Here is a 21,701-nt window from a genome sequence, read left to right on the forward strand (position 1 = left end):
AATTTGGACCACCTTGGTTCAAACAAACAAAAGGATAAGTTCACCTTAAGGCCGGGTTCACACTGCTGCGGGGGGAGATTCAGATGTGATTCGCACCGCACTGCAGTGCTAATCACATCCGATCTCCGTAGCGATGCGAGTTCAGCCATACAGATAGTATGGCTGAATTCGCATCGCTCCCGCAGCAAACTCGCACGGGACCCTTTTTTTGGTCCGCAACAGAATCAGATCGCATGGGTGTTCACACCATGCGATCCGATTCCTGTGCGAGTCGGCAGATCGCACTGCGATATGCGGACGGATCTGGGGGTGTCATTAACATATCATTGACACTCCCAGCCGTTCGCATAGGCCAGTGTGAACTGCCGGCGGGAGTAATGCGATGCGGGAAAACGCCGCAGATTCGCAGCGTTCCTGCATCGCTGTGGTGTGAACCCAGCCTAAGACCCCTTTCACACTGGAGGCATTTTTCAGGTGCTACAGCACTAAAAATAGCACCTGAAAAAAGCCTCAGCTGCAAACCCAGTGTGAAAGTCTGAGTGCTTTCACATTGGGGTTCTACGCTGGCAGGGCGTCACAAAAAGTCCTGCCTGCGGCTTCTCTGCAGCGCTGTAGGAGCAGTGAATACATCGCTCCTCCGCTGCTCCTGCCCATTTAAAACAATGGGTCAGCACCGCCATACATTTTGCGGGCAGATTAACCCCTTTTTCAGCCGCTAGTGGGTGTTAAAATCGACCTGCTAGCGGCCGAATAGCGCTGCTAAAACTAGTGCTGCTTTACTGCCGATGCTCGGGGTGGCTCAGTGTGAAAATGAAAAGCGAGGCTCTGTAATGTGTTTATAGAACACTGTGTGAAAAGATTAAAGCCATGTTCACACCTATGCTAATCAAATCATTTTGCTCAACACCATTTGTAAAAAAATAAATGAATAAAATAAAACACACCTCTACTGTTCCTTTATTTTTTTATTTTTAAAAGCAGGTAAATGATTTTCATTGCACGGTGCTAGTCTTTGTTAAACTTGTCATATAAAGAAAGATGTGAAAAGAATGGAATGACATTGAGCAGTGCATTGAAGTGTGAATTGTGAAAAACAAAAAAAAAAGGAATGTACCATTTATAAAGAAACAATGCAAAAGAAAAGAAGAGTAAACATACCCAGATACAACACGCCTTATCTGACACTTGTCTTCTCCGAAGGTTCAGACAACATCTGGATGGTCAGCAGCAAATAAAAGGCTGTAGCTGAAAACTTTGGGTGACATTTAAGTCTAGTACACACGAGCTGAATTTTCAGGCGCCATCAAAAGGTTCAATAGAAACTGGCCGACATTCGGCCCAAATGTACAGCAGCTGGTCCAAAAGGAGAGTCATGACTGAAAAAAGGTCTGCCGACCGCCTCCTGGTCAGCTGATGGCTGACCTGACTGTTGTGGCAGGGGGCCATCCCCCTGTCAGAACACAATGGCTGAGCCGGGAAGATCTCTGTACCAACAACAGATCGTTAGTACAGCGGGTCCGACCAGAGCGGTCAGAAAAAAAAAAATAGTAGTGTGTACAAGGCTTAAGAAGCTGCCCATGTGTCCTTATTGAATTGCAGCAATTTGTCCCTCCATTAGCAGCCTGAATGCTGCTAAACCTGAACTTTAGCAATGGTAGCGACAAATTGCTTCCTCAGTGTGATTCCATAGGGACAAACGGGCAGGCTCTTAGCGATCCGGACGCTGCCCATTCGGACAAATCGCCAGCGGCAGGATCGCTGGTAGCAAAGTCACCCATGTGTCATCAGCCTAACAGCTGATAGCCTTATGTTATACATTGTCCCACCTCACCATAATATGACTGCTTATCCCATTTTACTGCAGCAAGGCACAAAAAACAGTACAGTATATTTTTATAAGGACTAAAAACAGAAAAACAACAGATTTATGAGCTCCTCGGTCATTACCCAACAACTGACCCATCATCCAGTGTCTGCGCTTATCTTACAAAACCATTAGTGACAGATATGCTGGAATAGCAAAATACCTTCACTGGCAGCAATGTCTTCATTCTCAGCTAAAATTACTGATCAGCAGATTGTCAGTTCACTTCCACTGCTTGACATTTACTTTAAGGCACATCAAATATGAAAAATTATATTGGATATGTTAAAAAAAAAGATTAAATAAATTATCATCGTTTTACTCTTAGGAGTATATAAAATGAAAGAAAGTACATTTTTACATTATATTGATGATCTCATAATACAATTAAGTATAAATTGATTCATACTCTCTGGAAATCTCATGCCCTTGATAAAAAATAATTATGCATTTCAAATGTGTATGATGTTTATACTGCTATAGATGTTATGAGCTTTTTATAACATTTTGTTACAACATTTTAATTCTCTACCCTTCAACGGGCACCAATTTTATTATCTCTTTCAGAGGTCTGTTGGCGTATGCAGCCATTTGTAGAGGATACCATAAACAGAACTTAGACTCTTAGTAAATAGAGATCCTGCAGTAAGGGCGGAATGTGGTGGGCCATTAATTCTGGCTATAATTCTGTGGCCCTTGTATATTCCAATCGTGTGTATGCCTCATATGACTTTTTTTTTTTTCTCTAAAATTCTGACGGACCTGTGTACGCAAGACAGTTTCAGCAGAATTCCGTCGCAAAAACCTTCAGAGTTTATTCCAACTGGAAAACCAGTCGTGTGTACAGGGCATTACACCAAAGTATGCCTTCCATGTTTGATGACAGATGTTGTGGGAAGATGCCTACCTTTTAGCATTGTAGGAATCACAGATGCCCACAAAACCTGGGCTTCAACAGCCATGCTGATTTAGCTAGCGGCCATGAAAGAACATGGCATATCTGTCCTTGACACAGAAGATTGTGACTATTTGGCACAGGACACGGAGTGTCCACCAGGCTGACACATGAAGACTCTTCAGGGTGGGTTCACACTGATCTAAATTGGATGCAAGTCGCATGATAGGAGAGTGTGACCAGCTCTCAATGGAGCCGGTTTACACACCTCTAGGATGGCCGCTGTCCAAATTGCAGAAGGATCCTGTGCATCTTCTGGTCCTTTCCTTAGGTTGCAGGAATTTTTTTTTATCACAATTCTCCCATCAACACAGATAGTGCTGACAGGGGAATCCCTCCTGCCGAGCTATTGTCTGCTCCCGGCGGGGGAAGCCATCCCTGCCGGGAGAAGACAGTGGCTATAGCAGCTAAGTATAATCGTAAGAGAATCAGGCAGGCTGGTTGTACCCAAGTTGGTTGATCAACTTGGTACATTCAGCCTGCCCATTGACAGTTCAAACCGGGTATGGCTGGCCTTAACTGGGAGGCGAGACACCTCTGATGACCAAGCCACCCACATTGATAAAGAGCATCTTAGAAAAGTTGGGAATGAAGGACATTCCTGATTCAAGAGACTGATTTCCACGACACCAAAACAAGGGACAAGCTGGTCCTTGGTGCCAAACAAAGGGGTCTGTCCATGGATTTGATTGACTTATCCCATGATGACAGAACGTTGTATTTTAGAGGCCTGGATTAAAACTGGGCAAATGGGACTGCCTGGAAGTTGGCTACTATCAGGCCCAAAAATAGGAGAACCAGAGGGTTCTTGGCCTGGAGAGTTTGAATCCGAGATCAGATCGTCTGAAGTTTCCCAGTAGACCTAGATCCTACAAACTATGATTTCTGAAGTGTCAGGATCCATCTGAATCGATGTAATGTCTAGACAGTCCAAGCCACTTTGTTCGATAAAGCTTCCATCAACTGTTTCCACAACAGAAGGTTGTCTAAGTATTCCACAGTGGAGATTCTATGAGAATACAGCAGAGCTAGTACTGGGGCCAACAACTTGGTAAACACCCAAGGTGCAGATGGTAGGCCAAGGGGCAGGCCCACAAATTGGTGGTGTAGGGGGCCCCAGCAATATGCAGGAAATGTTGATGCTCTAGGAAAAGATGTGATAAACTAAGAAGGGATAAAGAACAAAACTCTAGTTTGTAGCCTGGAAATACCACCCACCTCCTGCACTCAAACATCTGAAATGTAAGCCTTCCAAAAATATGCAGATTTAAAAAGTCTCCTCTACACTGGAAAGTGGCGACACTTTCATGAAGAAGGAATCTTGACTGGGTATTTGGCAGACTTTGAGCCCCACACCTTGTGGGTAGATTAGGAGCAAAGTTTGGGGATCTTGATAAAAGAGGGCGTGTGGATAGAGAAACGAAATTAAAATTTCTTAACAGATAAGGGAGAAGACTTTGCACGAGTGCTCTTGCCAGCGGTAGCATCCTCAATAATTGTATCAATAGTAGATCCAAAGAGATGTTGTCCCTGCAAGGCCAAATTTTCTTATGCATGTGTGCTGATATGAGACCCATGCAGGGGACAAGTCAGGGAAGCCTCCAGCAAGCTGTCACCAGCAAAGATTAAAACTACAGCCATTTGCTCCGTGTATTCTATATGTGAGGCATCAATTCCAGCATGAATGAGGTCCCTTTTAAAGGATTTTCATCAGTCATCAGTCATGGTCTGGCAAAGCAAAGTCATAGACTAGGTGGGGTGAAGAGCAGGAGCCACCAGTGATAATAATGTTCCAGAAATGATTTCCAACTGCATAACAGTTGGGTCCTTAAAAACAGATTCATCCTCCTAGCATGGTGGTCCCTTTGTTAAGGCATGGCACTGCCAAATCCACAGTGGAGAAAGTCTACCTTTGTACAAAGTCCTCCATAGACGGGTAAGGCCAATAAGCATTTGGGGGAACAAACAGCTTGTCTGGGGGATCCCAATTTCTGTAGAGAAAGAGTTTGAACAGCAGATGCAATGGGAAGGTCTCTGCAGTTAATAAAAAAATCTTGCATACACAGTCTTATATAGTGTAAACCTCAGACAAAGAAGGTAAAGAGTAGAAGGAGCAGAGAACAACATTATTCCAGGCTACGGCCATCGATACCCTCAGTAGGCATGCTGCAAGCAGGCCCTAGAACCGTTTAATAGAGTTTGAGAGGGTGGCACCCATTGCAGCAGTACACTACCCCTTCTGTCTGACCCAGACATGTTTCAACTGCATGGCAGTAAGGCAACTTAAGGTCTGAGTACAAGGCAAGGATTCAATTATTTGTGAAATTCAAACAACTGGTACCAGATTAGGGTCGAATGGCCTTAGGTGATCAAAGTCTCTGTAGGCAGGCAGCAGGAGTGGGCCAAAGATTGGAGTTCCATGTGACTCTTTGCAAGCAGCAGTAGGAGATGTTTCCTCCCTGTCATTTGGTGTGTGACACTCCCACCCAATGAATGACATCAGCACCCAGACCCACAGCATTAACCCTTTCTGAAGTGGAAAGCAGCAGAGAAATCAAAGGCCCCCAGCCACTTATGTAAATGAGGTCGATTCCAGAGCTTCGCTCGATGTGCCTACTCATGGAGTCATCAATTCTTCTAGTACAGTAGAAAAAAAAAAATATGGAGGCCTGCTGCCAATCCTCCCGTAGACAGCAGTGTAACCCAAAGATTAAGACTTCTTGTCTCCCTCAATGAATGCAAAAGAAAATCAATTCTTCTTTAAATGATCTCACTCCCCCCACCAAAGTATTATACTCACCAGTCCCCAATCCTGGTAAGTCCATGGTGTGAAGCCCACATGGAACACATAGTTGCTTAAAGAATAATTGTTCTAAACTACAATGTGTAGTTAAACTGAATCTCCCCCTCCTATTCCCTGCAAAGGCTTAATATCTAAAATGACATTTGCACAGTCTGGGCCCTTTCTTGCAAACCAAAAGCACATACAATATATTTATATATTCGATTCATAAAAAGCCTGTTATTACAGACTCTTTGAATCACTCTTTGCCTTCAGCAGCATTAACAGCCCTTATGTGCCAGAAATTGCTGCTTTTAGAATTATATGGATGTACATCTCGGCACCAGTTCAAAGGAGGAATCCAGGGGAATGTCAAACGATACAAATATTAAAATAAGACTTTAGAAGGTCAGGTTACGGTATTTCAGCCATCCATCCATCGGTATATTGTTAAAATGCTTTTAAAGAGTAATTAAATAGTGATAAAACTATCTTTTTACAACAAAACATCAGCAATTAATATTTGTACATTATCAATCTTACATATAAGCAGTGAATAGGACTTTGGAATGATTTACTGTTCTTACCGAAAACCTCAGACTGTAAATCAGAACGACTGGCTTGGAAGATACCAATGCACACATAAAAGCTTATGACTTGCTGCTATTAAATTATAATTAAAGGCAAAACTTTTTTTTCGTTTTGGATAGAGTGGAGATGGAATAGAACCCCTGACAGTGTTTATCCCCCGTTAAAGATATTCGCCCTCTATATGAGTCCTGTTTATCATTGAAAGAAAATCTCAACTTTTGGGTTGTCCCCAGAAAAGGAATAGAGGGGAAACCTTCCATTGGGGACACTAGTCCTGGTGACCTTGGGGGTCCCCAAGTGATTCCCTTCATTTGCACGGATTTTGACTATGTGAACAGGAAGTAAATGGAAATCTCCGCTGTGGGACACAGATGGCGAAAAAAAAAAAAAATCTGACAGGGGTTAGAACTCTCCCTTACTCTATCCAAAATGAAAAAAATGTTTTGCCTATAGTTCTACTTTAAAGCCTGGTAGACACTAGTCAGTCATTTTTTTTTTTGTTCAACCCAGTGGGCTGATAAAAAAAAAAAAAAAAAAAGTGAAGAGCTCAGAGGAGTCGCTGTACTAACTATCTGATGTTAGTAAAGTGATCTCCGCTATTGTGTTCTGACAGAGGCACAACAAACCACCCCCCCCCCCGCCAGAACACACCGGTCAGCGCTCTGGCTATTGGCTGAGAGTGCTGATCATGTCGATTGGCAGACTTTTTTCGGTTACGCCCCTTCAACAGTCCTGTTGGACTGACTGGCGTACACACAGGCTGAATGTCGGCCGGTTTCTTTTGAAACGGCTGATGCCACCCGATATTCGGCCCGTGTGTATGGTCTAATTAATTAGACAACCACAGGCTAATGGGTAGGTTACCTCTGGTTGCTAGATACTCAGCTTACACAGCTGTGGTTTCTACAGTGTAAACAATTGATAATTTAATATTTTGTCAGTCTTTATAATGTATCAAACAGCATTTAATTTAGATTCATGTCGGAAGCTGGGGGTTGTTTTGGTCCAAAAGGCTCTTTATAGGCAGTTTTGTTATAGTCTTGTAAATCTGCCAATTGGAGTATCATACACAGAATGTAACAAACAATCCTCAATCCTTATTCAGACTGTGCAGACACATTGGGCTTAATTAATTCATACTCTACAGCTTTGGTCAGACTCTTTTGTGCAATTTGTGCTACTGCTCTTTTCTTTTCATCTTCTTCATTCTTTGCAATGACAGTCAGGATCTCAAATGTTTCACTTTCCATCAGCTTTTGTGCCAGCTCCTTGTCTGCAGTCATCATGTTCAGGACAATGACGGCACCTCGGTGCTGCAGTTCTAAGTTCTCACTGAGAAGCAGAGACTGCAAAATTTCCAGCCAGTGAACAGTCTGCAAAGATTTAATAAAATATACAATAAAATAAACATAGGAAATACTGCAGTGTAGCATGTAAATATTATATCATCACGATGCAAAGAGAACAGCAGCAAACGTTACATTAAAAATGTAATAACTGATCATTTTCATAAATTTTTTTGGAGCTTATACATATGCGCTATGGTTCACAGTCATACAGAGCAAATAAGGGGGAGGGGGGGCAGGGAAGGGAGGGAGAGAAAAAGGGGGGGGGGGTAGAGAAGGCCCAGGGCCACCCACCACAAATGCACGCATTGTAGTTGGTATCCTTGTGGACTGACAGATCTCAGCCACAGACATCAATCCAGTTTGACCAGATTTTGTCAAATTTTGCCAGGCAATTTCTGCTCTTGTATGTGATTTTATACAATGGTAGCACACTGTTAATCATATTTTGCCAAGAGGTTCTTGTAGGAAGCTCCTTCCCCTTCCATCTCAGCAAAATTTCCCTCCTGGCATAGAATAGGGCGAAGGTTATGCACAGTTTGGTATTTATCTCCCTTTAGGTCTTCTAGATAACTCAATAGCAGGCTCAAGGGATGCATTGGTATAGCAACTCCACATATCCCCATTAAAGTGTCTCCCACTGTCTGCCAGTAGGGGCAAAGTATGGGACAGGACCAGACTATATGACAGAATATTCCTGTTTCAAGAGTACATCTTGTGCAGGGCTAAGAGTGGGGTAGATACCAGCTAGCCTCTGCGGGGTGTAATACGCCCTGTGTAAAAACTTCAACTGAATATAGCGGTCTCTGGCTGAAATCATAGTGGGAATGAAGCAAGAGACACGGTCCTCCCAGTCTTTCTCCCCCAAGTCAGGGATGTCCATTCTCCATTTACCCAAAGAGGCAATAGTATTAACGTCATGGGCTATGGTCAAATATAGGTATATGCATGAAAGAGGTTTCCCTATCAACCCCCAAGGTCATTAATTGCTCAATTGGGTCCGATTCAAGAGTCACTGGATTCGGGAATTGTGAGTTAAGGGCATGTCGGAGCTGCCAGTATCTGAACTGACAAGCTCTAGGGAGACGGTATGCCTGTCGCAGTTCCTGGAATGACATGACTACCGCTCGTCTTCACATGCTTCAGTGTAAGAATTCCCAGTTTAGCCCAAATCGCAGGGTCCGGTATTGTATATAAGTGAGGGAGCAGGGGGTTTCCCCAGAGCGGCATGTGAGGAGAGACACAAGATGGTTTTAGGCCTGCTAACCTAGAACACTGCCACACCCGTATCATAGTCCTCATAGGGCCCGTCACAGAGAGGTGAGCCTTACAACCCCTGAATACCAAGTTAGACAGTGCCGCATATGATCCCAGAAGGGCTGCTCTCCAAAGTTACTGCCGGGTTCTGCTTAGGCTTGGAGAACCACCATCACACAGTGACTAGAACTGCCACCCAGTAGTATAGTATAAATGCTAACCCGCCGCCAGATAATGTGAAATAGAGTTTGTTGCGTTACCCTTGGGGTAGCGCAACAAACTTGGGCTACCCTCGGAGTAGGTCTCGATGCTGTCCAATCTTCGAAAGAAGGATAGGGGTGGGGGTCTGCCTGAAGAAATACAGCAGTTTAGGTAGATAAATCATTTGAATTACATTCCCCCTACCAACCAGTGTGAGCGGAAGGTTGCACCACATCACACACCGCCTGGTAAGTTGATCCAGCACCAGGAACACATTCTTAGTCAGGTAATGTACCGCTGTACACCCTCACTCCTAAATATGTAAATTCATCCACCCAGAGTAGTGGTGTGTGGGTGTCCGTATGGGGCAACGACGGGTGTAATGGAAACAGTACCGATTTGTCCCAGTTGATTCGGATCCCCGAATATCGTCTGAATTGATCAAATTGGGCCAGTGCGGAGCATAAGAAGGTAGAAGTATCTGCTAGGTATAGCAGGGAGTCATCTGCATATAAAGATAGCTTTTTCTCCAATGGAATCACCCTGGCATCGCTCATTGTGTCCGGAAGCACCCCTGACTCTGACACCTGAGTCAGTAATGCTTGAAACTTGGGAGCCAGCTCCTCTGCATACATTTTATAAAATTCGACCGTACGGTCCTGGTGTCTTACCCACCTGCATCATCTTCAAAGCCATTTGAAATTCTTCTGCCTTAATGGGGGCATCTAGTTTGTTTGCATATGTAGAGGTGAGGACTGGGATGTCAATATTCTCTAAATAGCCAGTTAGATCTTTTTGGTCGTGAGTCACTCGGGAGCTATACAACTGTTGGTAATAGGTAGCGAAGCACCAGTTATTTTCCAAAGGAGCAGAGAGGAAGACCCCTTCAGGACCAAGGATCTGTGCAATGGTCATTACTCCCGTCTGTTCCCTGGACAGCCAGACCAGGAGGCACCCAGTTTTTTCTCCCTGCTCGAAAATGTGTTGTGATTGATGAAGTAGTTTCTTCTGCGTCAGAGTCGTCTGCAAGAGAAGGGCCTCCTTAGTCAGAGATTGTAGGCGGGCATAATGTTGGGGATAATGTGTCCTGATATACTGTATATGGTCTCCTGTCTGATCAGCTCAGCCTCCACTCTAGTAAGGTCCGCTCTATGCTCCCTCCGAACCTTAGCGATAATGGACTGATACTGCCCCCTAGAGTAGGTCTTAAAAGGCGTGCCACACAGAGGTCACAGTGGCTTAACCCAGGTTAACCCTCCAGTACATTTCCATTTTGCTCCGAACTTGGGATTCTACCTCCATGTTCGAGACCCAGAACCTGGAAAGCTTCCAGAGGCTGTTAGATGGGTCCGCCGACAGGTCCAGGGTCAAGAGCACTGGGGCATGGTCTGAAATACCTCTAGGAAGAATGGTAATGTCCCGGACTCTGGACAGGACAGGTGCCCCCCACATTGGCCATGTCTATGCGGGAAAATGATTTATGGGACGCAGAATGACAGGTGAAGGCTCGAGACCGGGGGTACTTCCACCTCCATGCATCAGTGAGACCACAGGTGTCCATTTCAGAGTCCTGGACGAGGTTAAAATCCCCCATTAACACCACATTATCTAAGGGAAACTGTGCTAACTTGGCAGTAATCAGATTTCGAAATTTAAGTGACACAGGGGGTGGCAGATAGAGGCCTACGATGACCCATGGTAGATTTTGGATTAGTACATAGATCATCACAAACCTACCCTCTGGGTCCAATGCCAGATCAAGGGGTTTAAAGGGGAGCATCTTGAGAACAAGAACACTCACCCCCCCCCCCTAGCAAAGGTGAAGTAGGTGGAATGATAGTGATGACCCACCCACGGTTTCTTAAGGCTAAGGGTTTTGCCCCCAACCAGATGCATCTCCTGGAGCACACAAACATGTGGATTATGCATTTTGATAAACTGGAATACTAAGGATCATTTAACTGAGGAGTTCAATCCACGAGAGGACATTAAGGGTAGAAAATGCAGATGAACTGGCAATATGGGGTGAGGGGTATTGGAATGGAGGAGCAATAGATCGTTCCATCGGAGAGGGCAGAGGAGGAAACCAGACATCCATAGCAGTACAGGCAAAGTGACAAAAAATATTACTGTCATGCAATAGAACATATAGATCTGAGAGCCAGCAAAGGTGGCCCAACTTAACCAACCACCCAATTCCCCCACTCCACCCCCCCCCCCCAACAATGGAGGAGGGTCTGCATCCCCAAACGAACACCAGCCCTATGGCTGGACATGAAGGCAATGTGCAAGAGGCGCCTAGCCCTTTTCAATAGAAACAGTCAGAAGCACCTAAAATATTCCTGAAAAGGAGTGTTGGTGTAAATCACCCGGACCCCCGGGGGCACAAAACTTAGATGGACAGTCAAAAAAACAAAAAAAGGGAGAAAAAAAAGGGGGGGGGGGGGGAAACAGGCACAAGGGGAGGAACAACAGGCAATTTGAAGGATGTAGGACCAACATCTTCAGGGCCACAGCCTGGGAGTTGGCCCCCACACTGTAACCACATACCTGGATAGGGGTAGCAGCTGTGTAGGAGAATGTGCACTTAGGAAGGCTCAGATCCCCGGAAGTGTAGCCCACAACAAGCTACATGGGAGCCTCAGATCGCAGTGGCCCATCTCCAAGTCACCAGGCAAGGAAGGAGAAAAGAGAAGACACAGGTGGGCTACAAGGAACCGTACCATCCAGATGGAAGAGGGGGTGACAGTTGTTACCAGATGTCCGATAGAAATAACAGGCGCTCAGCCTTGAGGTTTTTCCTGGTCTCTTAACATAAGGGTCCAAGCGGCGTTTCCGGCAGCCAAATTAATCACCAACAGATGGCAGGTTCAGGCTCCCAGGGATCCAGGGCAAAACGGAGCACTACAGCACACAAGTCTCAGTCATTGCGGTCCATGACTGCAGATAGGTTGTATAGTAATAGATATAAAGGCACAAGCAGGAAGAAAAATGGTGAGACCATCAATGTTGTATGGTGTCAGCCCACGCAGCAGCGTCTCTGGGGGAGGTGAAGAACTGTACTCGGTCGCCATCTTCAACATGCAGCTTGGCGGGGAAGAGCCTACTGTATTTAACCCCCTTCTCTCACAGCATGGCATGGACATGGTCAAAGGACTTACGTTGTCTCTGTGTTTCCACAGAAAAGTCTGGAAAAATTAATAGTCTGACATTGTCGAATTTCAGTTCTCCCTGCAGGCGGACTGCACGAAGCACCATTCTCTGTCCCTGTAGTGAAGGAGTTTAAAGATGAACATGCGAGGCAGAGCCCCCTGTGGCCCTATGGTTGCCGGCATGTGATGGGCATGTTCAATTGAGAAATGTGGGGAGAATTTCACCTTTGGGAGCAAGGAGGGAAGTAAGTGTTCCATGAAGGCCATGGGGTCCGAGCCCTGAGCACCCTCCGACAGCCCCAGAACCCGCAGATTGTTGCAGCGGTTCCGATTTTCAGCGTCTTTTGCCCTGGCGTTGAGGAGTTTAACCTTGGTTTTAAGGATCTGCAGGTCCACATGGTGGTCTCTCTGTACATCCTCTATCCTGGACACCCATCTCTCCACTTCGATCAACCGCTCTCTGAACTTGCCCATGTCTCGGCGGATGAGGGCTGTCTCCGTCTGGACATGGTCAATCTTCACCACAAGGGTAGATTGGCAGGTAAAAATGGCCAACATCAGGGCATCAAAGGCTATGGAGATGGCCTGGATAGTGCCATCAGACAGGTAATCAGTCTCCATGTGGCGGGCCATGGAGGGGGTAGGCCTAGGCTTAGGCGGTGTACTCACTGCATCGGATAGTCATTTCCCCTGGTTCCCCGTTTGCCTTTCTTCATTCCTCTGTACTCGAGGAGGTAGTCTGCAGCAGGATAGCAAGCCAAAATATGGCGATTCTACACAAGGATTAATTAAGGATTATAGTCCGGAATGGGAGCTCCAGTACAATACGTCTCCCAGCACCATCTTGTACACGCCCCTGACTTGTGTACATTTCCATCATGCCATCTCTGATCCATCACATTTAGGTCCAGAAAAATGGAAAAGGATGCAGTCCTTTTCTGTTCTTTTTCCCCAGACCTGGACAGATTGTGAGGTAAGCGAGAGTCAATGGACACAAGTCCATTTACATCAGCTTACCCATAGAGCCACATGGAGCTTTCTGATGTGATCTGCTTGAAAAACAGTTAGGCAGACCTGATCGGAATGCCCTTGTTAAAGGGTCCTTAAAACCTGTACAATTTGTTACAATGCAAACAAAGCTGTTAGTTTTTCCAAAATAGAAGTGGAAAAACAGGATCTCTTACCGCTTGAGGAATCTTTTGACATATCTTGGGATGCAGTGAGGTCAGCATAGCAACAGTCCCAGCAGCTGCACGACGTAGACGGGGGTCATCCTCTCCACTGTATAAAACAACTAGCTTTAGGCGATCTGTTCCCTCTGCTATGAACAGTTCTTGCACCTGCAGAAAGAAGAAATCTTACTCCAGCCCTGGTCTGGCCACAACCTCATCAGCACATGGTGGGGTTGATTTATTAAAACTGGCGCATGCAAAATCTGGTGCAGCTCTCCACAGAAACCGATCAGATTCCAGTTTTCTTTTTGGTCAAAGCTTAATTGAACAGGCAGGAGTTAGAAGCTGATTGGCTACCATGCAGCCTGCATCAGATGTTGCATTCTCCAGTTTTAGTAAATCAACCCCAGTATGTCCGCCTTCTCTAATTCAAAATTTGACAGCTAGCTGCCCCCTACACAGAGAGGCCCTATGGGTGTAAAATTAAAGTTCACAAACAATCCTTAGCAATCAAGTCAGACCCATTCCTTCCAAGTATTAGACAAAACATGGTATCCAGTTCACAGCCATGTGCAATGCCAGAGCTTCTTTTTTTTTGCCAATATTCTCAGGTAATCCTCAGCTATACCCCCCATACACAACTTTAGTAGACTTTGTATACAAACAGAATTTGTCCTGTAACACCCACCTGAATATTGACGGAATATAATTGACTATTAGTTGATGCCACTCACCGAAGCCCTTCCGCCTCCTGGCCACTGGCCCACGTCGGACTATGCCTTAACCACCCCCCCCACTTCCTTTCTTCTTCCTCTCTTTGCCCATCCCAGGAAAACATCCCCCCCTCTTTGCAATCAGTCCCCCCCCCACCCTTACCCCCTTTTCTTTTTTCTGTCCTTATTGCTACTCCTATGAATTATTTGGCACCCTCCCTTTTCCCAGTCTTTGTAGAGGCACCCACAACTGGTAAAAAGGAGCACCCCTTACTGGAACCATTATACCTCCACCTTTCACTCAAACCATGGAGCTCTCGTTTTACGGTTTGTGTTACCAAGCTCCTGTATAAGTTTTACCTTACCGTGCTCTGGTACATCTCTCTAACGTTCGCACCTCTATGTACTCTGTTTTCTGTGCCATAAGTGCGCTTCCTTACGCCAGGGTTACTTGCGCAGTTAAGCTTTGACATAAAAACCTGGAAGCTGACTGGTTTCTGTGCAGAACTGCAGCAGATTTTGCACTCTCCAGCTTTAGTAAATCAACCTCATTGGGTGTAAATGTACACACATCCCTGTAGCATCTCCTATGAGATACAGATAGCATACATACATACTGGCTGAATTTGAGCACAGACTTTTTTTAAAATTTGGAAATAAACCAACCCCATTGTTCATACTGAATGGATACTGGGCTAGGAAACTTGTGAATAAATGCAAAGTGTGTAACTGTAAAGTATGCCTTCCATAACAATTTGGTTAAAAATTTACAGTGGGCAGTGAGACAAAAAAATGAATACATTCATTTCCAGGATAATATTATATTTCATGGTTAACAGTATATTTCCAGGTTAAAAGTGCGGAGTACAATTTTGTTGTTTACACCTCACCTCTTCACTCATGGCCATGTTGCACATACATTCAGTGGCAGCGGCTCGTATCAGTTCATGCTCTTCAAACATATAGCCCTCAATCATGGGCACTGCCTTCTCCTTGATGATTTTACTCCTACAGGGCACAATATAGGGTCCTTTAAAGAAATTCTGCGGCATCTATAAATGTATTGCGTCATCTGACATTTTACAATCTAATGTTAAAGCCAAATTGAGGTTTGAAAAAGTGTCTCACCTCAACTGCTCACTGATTCCTGCTAGGTTTGTTAATGCCATTAGTGCCTCAAAGTTCTGCAGGCCAGTCCTGTCAAGATGAAGAAGGCTGACCAACGGCCGAACAACCTCATATATCTGTGAAAGCAGCGAAACAGAAGTTTTAAATTCATCAGAGGTTATATGCTTATTGTGTCACTGTAGAACCCTTTCTATTCAATATGAACCAAAAACTTTTAGTTTAAAGTAGAAGTTCAGGCTAAACCTGCTCTCTGCCACATTCTTAACCTAATCTATCTAACCCTGTTAAGCGAAAATCTCTATACTTACCTGTTCTGCAGCCGATCCAGTCCGGTCCCAGCATCAGCTGTCAGTGGCAGCTTCAGTGTGGAAGTGGGTGTAGGAGAGGCAGCCGACAACAGAAGCCCCATAGTAAGTCTATGGGTGACATCACTTTCCAGGCATTTCCCAGCCGTTGTTGGTCCTCTCCTGCATACAGCCTCCGCTGCTGGAAACCAGTTTGAATCAGCTGCTGAATAGGTAAGTACAGTGATTTTTGCTTTACAGGGTTAGATAGATTAGGTTTAGAATGTGGCAGAGAGCAGGTTTAAAGTTAGTTTTTGCGTTGGCTCACACTTTAACAGCAGGCAACATTTTAGACCTTGTCTGTTGCTTTTTAGATTCATTTTGTTTGTTATGGCTCATGGAAATTGTAACTATGCTTCTATACAGTGACGACCTTGGGGATGATTTACTAAAACTGGGGAGTGCAAAATCTGGTGCAGCGCTTCATAGAAACCCCCAAAAAAAAAAAAAAAAACAAAAAAAAAAAAAAACCTGGAAGCCGATTGGTTTCTATGCAGAGCTGCACCAGATTTTGCACTCTCGTTTTAGTAAAACGACCCTTTTGCATTGACTAAACACAACTCCCTTATGAATATATCATTCACGCAGGCACTCAACCTCATGCAACTGCAAAGCCATTTGTTTACTTTTTTTTTTTTTACTACTGCTATGGGCAGGCAGCCCATAGACAGTGAATGGGTATGCATTGGCTGTACAGACTTGCCCGCACAGCCAAGTTTGACAGGTATGCAGGGACAGGTGCACAGACCAAGACACAGTGGCACTGAGGAACTCAGCTGTGTAGGAGAGTCTGTGCAGCCAATGCATACCCATTCATTGTCTATGGGCTGCCTGCACACAGCTCAGCAGTAGTAAAAAAATAAGTAGTAAATAAATGGCTCTTCAGGCTGTACAGGGCGGAGCTCCTGTGTGAATGAGCCCTAATTCTGCCCCGTGATTAACTGGCAATATGACTGCACTGCTTCTGCCTGCTACATACAGCAAAAAGAAAATAAGCTGACACTGCATCAGTAAAAGAATTATAACATTGATTGCGGATACAAGGTGAGGAACTAATAAAATAGTGCACTAAATGGACATCCTTTAACAAGGGTGTAAGCGATATTTTAAATTATAGATGGAGTCTGGTGGTTTGGATCACATGGCAGCTTTCATTGGAGTCGGTCTCACCCCTCCAGGTGCATTTACCAGAACATCAATTAAGCACCTGCTGACCAACATACGTATCTAAAACATTAGGAGTTGATTTACTAAAGGCAAATCCACTCTGCACTACAAGTACACTTGGAAGTGCAGTCACTGTAGATCTGAGGGGAAGATCTGAAATGAGGGGAAGCTCTGCTGATTTTATCATCCAATCATGTGCATGCAAAAATGCTGTTTTCTATTTTCCTTGCATGCCCGCCCTCGGATCTACAGCAACTGCACTTCCAAGTGTACTTGTAGTGCAAAGTGGATTTGCCTTTAGTAAATAACCCCCATTTGGTAAGCAAGTGATTATTATAAGATCATAGCTGCAGCCATGATCTTGGTATTGTTCTCTTCAGCCGGGTATCAGCTGTTTTGTAGAAGTGATTAAGGTGGCTGTAACACTTACACAGCGCTGTGAAGAGCCTCCTTGTGATAGCCATAATGTTAAATAAAATAAAAAATGTGCAAAAAAAATAGAAATAAAAAAGAATAAAAATAATACTTTTTTTTTTTTTAAATGCACCCCTGTCCCCCCACCCATATGTACAGATGTGCACGTAGGTCTGCCACACATATTTTAACAGCGATGGTACCACACGTGAGGTATGAAATCCCAATAGTTGTGATAGGTGCACATGCTTAGGGCTGTAAATAAAACTTGTACTGACGAAGTACTGAGATTACATAGTAGGCGAGGTTGATCAAGTCCAACCTATGTGTGTGATTATATGTCAGTATTACATTGTATATTCCTGTATGTTGTAGTCGTTCAGCTGTTTATCTAATAGTTTCTTGAAACTATCGATGCCCCCTGCTGAGACCACCGCCTGTGGAAGGGAATTCCACATCCTTTCTGCTCTTGCAGTAAAGAACCATTTATGTAGTTTAAGGTTAAACCTCTTTTCTTCTCATTTTAATGAGTGGCCGCGAGTCTTGTTAAACTCCCTTCTGCGAAAAAGTTTTATCCCTATTGTGGGGTCATCAGTACGGTATTTGTATATTGAAATCATATCCCCTCTCAAGCGTCTCTTCTCCGGAGAGAATAAGGTCAGTGCTCGCAACCTTTCCTCATAACTAATATCCTCCAGACCCTTTATCAGCTTAGTTGCCCTTCTTTGTACTCGCTCCATTTCCAGTACATCCTTCCTGAGGACTGGTGCCCAGAACTGGACAGCATACTCAAGGTGCAGCCAGACCAGAGTCTTGTAGAGCGGGAAAATTATCCATTTTGGAGTTAATCCCCTATTTTAATGCATGCCAATATTCTGTTTGCTTTGTTAGCAGCAGATTGCATGCCATTGCTGAGCCTATCTACTAGGACGGTTGCTGATGCCAAATCCTTGCAGTTTAAATGTCTGACTTTGCAGATGTACAGTGGTGTGAAAAAGTGTTTGCCCCCTTCCTCATTTTCTGTTCCTTTGCATGTTTGTCACACTTAAGTGTTTCGGAACATCAAACCAATTTAAACAATAGTCAAGGACAACACAAGTAAACACAAAATGCAATTTGTAAATGAAGGTGTTTATTATTAAAAGGTGAAAAAAAATCCAAACCATCATGGCCCTGTGTGATAAAGTGATTGCCCCCCCTTGTTAAAACATACTATAACTGTGGTTGTCCACACCTGAGTTCAATTTCTATAGCCACACCCAGGCCTGATTATTGCCACACCTGTTCACAATCAAGGCATCACTTAACCACTTGACCACTGGGCACTTAAACACCCTTAATAACCAGACCAATTTTCAGCTTTCGGTGCTCTCGCATTTTGAATGACAATTACTCAGTCATGCAACACTGGACCTATATGAAATTTTTGTCCTTTTTTTCACACAAATAGAGCTTTCTTTTGGTGGTATTTAATCACCGCTGGGTTTTTAATTTTTTGTGCTATAAAGGAAAAAATACAGAAAATTCTGTAAAAAAATGAATTTTTCTTTGTTTCGGTTAGAAAATTTAGCAGATTAGTAATTTTTTCTTCATAAATTTTGGCCAAAATTTATACCACTACATATCTTTGGTAAAAATAAGTACAAATTGGTGGATATTATTTGGTCTTTGTGAAAGTTATAGAGTCCACAAGCTATGGTGCCAATATCTGAAAATTGATCACACCTGAAATACCGACGGCCTATTTCAATTCTTGAGACCCCAACATGCCAGAAAAGTACAAATACCCCCCAAATTACCCCTTTTTGGAAAGAAGACATTCCAAGGTATTTAGTAAGAGGCATGATGAGTTTTTTGAAGTTGTCATTTTTTCCCACAATTCTTTGCAAAATCAAGATTTTTTTTACTTTTTTTTTTTTTTCACAAAATTGTCATATTATCAGGTTATTTCTCACACACAGCATATGCATACCACAAATTACACCCCAAAACACATTCTGCTATTACTCCCGAGTATGGCGATACCACATGTGTGAGACTTTTACACAGTGTGGCCACATACAGAGGCCCAACATGCAGGGAGCGCCATCAGGTGTTCTGGAGCACCCAGGACAATTCTGACATTTCTCTCCTACATGTAAAAATCATCATTTATTTGCTAGAAAATTACATAGAACTCCAAAACATTATATATGTTTTTTTAGCAAACACCCTGGAGAATACAATGGTGGTCTTTGCAACTTTTTATCTCGCACGGTATTTGCGCAGTAATTTTTCGAATGCTTTTTTTTGGAAAAAAAAACTGTTTTGGGCTTTAAAAAAATAAAAAACAGTAAAGTTAGCCCAATTTTTCCATAATGTGAAAGATGAAGTTACGCTGAGTAAATAGATACCTAATATGTCACTCTTCAAAATTGCACACGCTCGTGGAATGGCGCCAAACGTCGCTACTTAAAAATCCCCATAGGCGACAATTAAATTTTTTTTTTTACTGGTTATATGTTTTGAGTTACAGAGGAGGTCTAGGGCTAGAATTATTGCTCTCGCTCTAACGTTCGCAGCGATACCTCACATGTGTGGTTTGAACACCGTTTTCATATGTGGGCGGGACTTGCGTATGCGTTCGCTTCTGCATGCGAGCACATGGGGACAGGGGCGCTTTAAAAAAAAAACATTTTTTTTATTGTTCATTTTACTTTATTTATTTTAGTTTGACATTTTTTCCCCAAAAATAATTTTTTTGATCACTTTTATTCCTATTACAAGGAATGTAAACATCCCTTGTAATAGGAATATGGCATGACAGGTCCTCTTTACAGTGAGATGTGGGGTCAATAAGACCCCACATCTCACCTCTAAGCTGGGAAGCCTGAAAAAAAAAAAAAAAAAAATAAAAAAAGATTTTGTCTTTGATCGTATTAGCGATTCGATAGAAGCACCGGAGGGCGGCGGGAGGGGGGGGGGGGGATGTCTATGGCTGGGTATTGCAGGGTATCACCGACTATGGCTGGGTATCTCAGAGTATGGCGTTGCAGAGTATTGCATTGCAGGGTATTGGCGGGTGTTGCAGAGCATTGCAGAGTGTTGCAGGGTATTGGCGGGTGTTGCAGAGCATTGCAGAGTGTTGCAGGGTATTGGCGGGTGTTGCAGAGCATTGCAGAGTGTTGCAGGGTATTGGCAGGTGTTGCAGGGTATTGCAGAGTGTTGCAGGGTATTGCAAAGCGTTGCAGAGTGTTGCAGAGTATTGCAGAGTGTTGCAGGGTATTGCGGAGTGTTGCAGGGTATTGGCGGGTGTTGCAGAGCATTGCAGAGTGTTGCAGGGTATTGGCAGGTGTTGCAGGGTATTGCAGAGTGTTGCAGGGTATTGCAGAGTGTTGCAGGGTATTGCAAAGCGTTGCAGAGTGTTGCAGAGTATTGCGGAGTGTTGCAGGGCGTTGCGGAGTGTTGCAGGGCGTTGCGGAGTGTTGCAGGGCGTTGCGGAGTGTTGCAGGGCGTTGCGGAGTGTTGCAGGGCGTTGCGGAGTGTTGCAGGGCGTTGCGGAGTGTTGCAGGGCGTTGCGGAGTGTTGCAGGGCGTTGCGGAGTGTTGCAGGGCGTTGCGGAGTGTTGCAGGGCGTTGCGGAGTGTTGCGGAGTGTTGCAGGGCGTTGCGGAGTGTTGCAGGGCGTTGCGGAGTGTTGCAGGGTATTGCAAGGTGTTGCAGGGTATTGCAAGGTGTTGCAGGGTATTGCAAGGTGTTGCAGGGTAGGGTGTTGCAAGGTGTTGCAGAGTGTTGCAGGGTATTGCAGAGTGTTGCAGGGCAATGCAGAGTGTTGCAGGGCAATGCAGAGTGTTGCAGGGCAATGCAGAGTGTTGCAGGGCAATGCAGAGTGTTGCAGGGTAATGCAGAGTGCTGCAGGGTAATGCAGAGTGTTGCAGGGTAATGCAGAGTGTTGCAGGGTAATGCAGAGTAATGGGGGTATTGCAGAGTAATGCAGAGTAATGGCAGGGTATTGCAGAGTGTTGGCAGGGAATTGAGGGGTTAATTTTCGGTGCGCAGCTATGTGGGCACTGCAGATGCAGCCCACATCGCTGCTGACACCGATCTCTTCCCCCTCCGCTGTACCGATCGGTACAGAGAGGGGGAGGGAGGAACCGGCGTCATAACATGACGCCGGTTTGTTTACAAGTGATCACTCCGTCATTTGACGGAGCGATCACGTGGTAAACGGCCGCGCTGACCCAGGGGGCGCGCGAGAGCAGAATTCTGGGAGGCCGTTAATTAACGGCCTCTCAGAGTTAAACAACCGCCCTGAAGCCGTTAATCGGCAATGGGCGGTCGTTAAGTGGTTAAATAGGAGCTGCTTGACACAGTAAGGTCCACCAGAAGATCCTTAAAAGCTACACATCATGCCGAGACCCAAAGAAATTCAGGAACAATTGAGAAAGAAAGTAATTGAGATCTATCAGTCTGGAAAGGGTTATAAAGCCATTTCCAAAGCTTTGGGAATCCAGTGAACCACAGTGAGAGCCATTATCCACAAATGGCGAAGACATGGAACAGTGGTGAACCTTCCCAGGAGTGGCCGGCCGCCCAAAATTACCCCAAGAGCGCAGCGACGACTCATCCAAGAGGTCA

The 21,701-nt window shown here is 44.6% G+C and overlaps 1 protein-coding gene across 2 annotated transcripts in view; it reads right to left on the reverse strand.

Moving 5' to 3' along the window:
- Nucleotides 1–947: 947 nt before the first annotated feature.
- The window catches only part of UNC45A (unc-45 myosin chaperone A), a 139,604-nt gene continuing 118,850 nt past the window's right edge, over nt 948–21,701 (reverse strand). For both annotated transcript variants that reach the window (XM_077470890.1, XM_077470891.1), the window contains exons 17-20: nt 15,162–15,277; nt 14,924–15,041; nt 13,333–13,488; nt 948–7,565 (exon numbers count right to left, since the gene is read on the reverse strand). In XM_077470890.1, coding sequence (XP_077327016.1) covers nt 7,290–7,565; nt 13,333–13,488; nt 14,924–15,041; nt 15,162–15,277 — 666 coding nt within the window. In that variant the 3' untranslated portion in view covers nt 948–7,289. The remainder of the gene's footprint in view (nt 7,566–13,332; nt 13,489–14,923; nt 15,042–15,161; nt 15,278–21,701) is intronic.

This window comes from Lithobates pipiens, unplaced genomic scaffold, assembly GCF_037356315.1.
Source record: "Lithobates pipiens isolate NorthernLeopardFrog02 unplaced genomic scaffold, aLitPip1_a1.2 Scaffold_8, whole genome shotgun sequence".
NCBI classification, from domain to species: domain Eukaryota; kingdom Metazoa; phylum Chordata; class Amphibia; order Anura; family Ranidae; genus Lithobates; species Lithobates pipiens.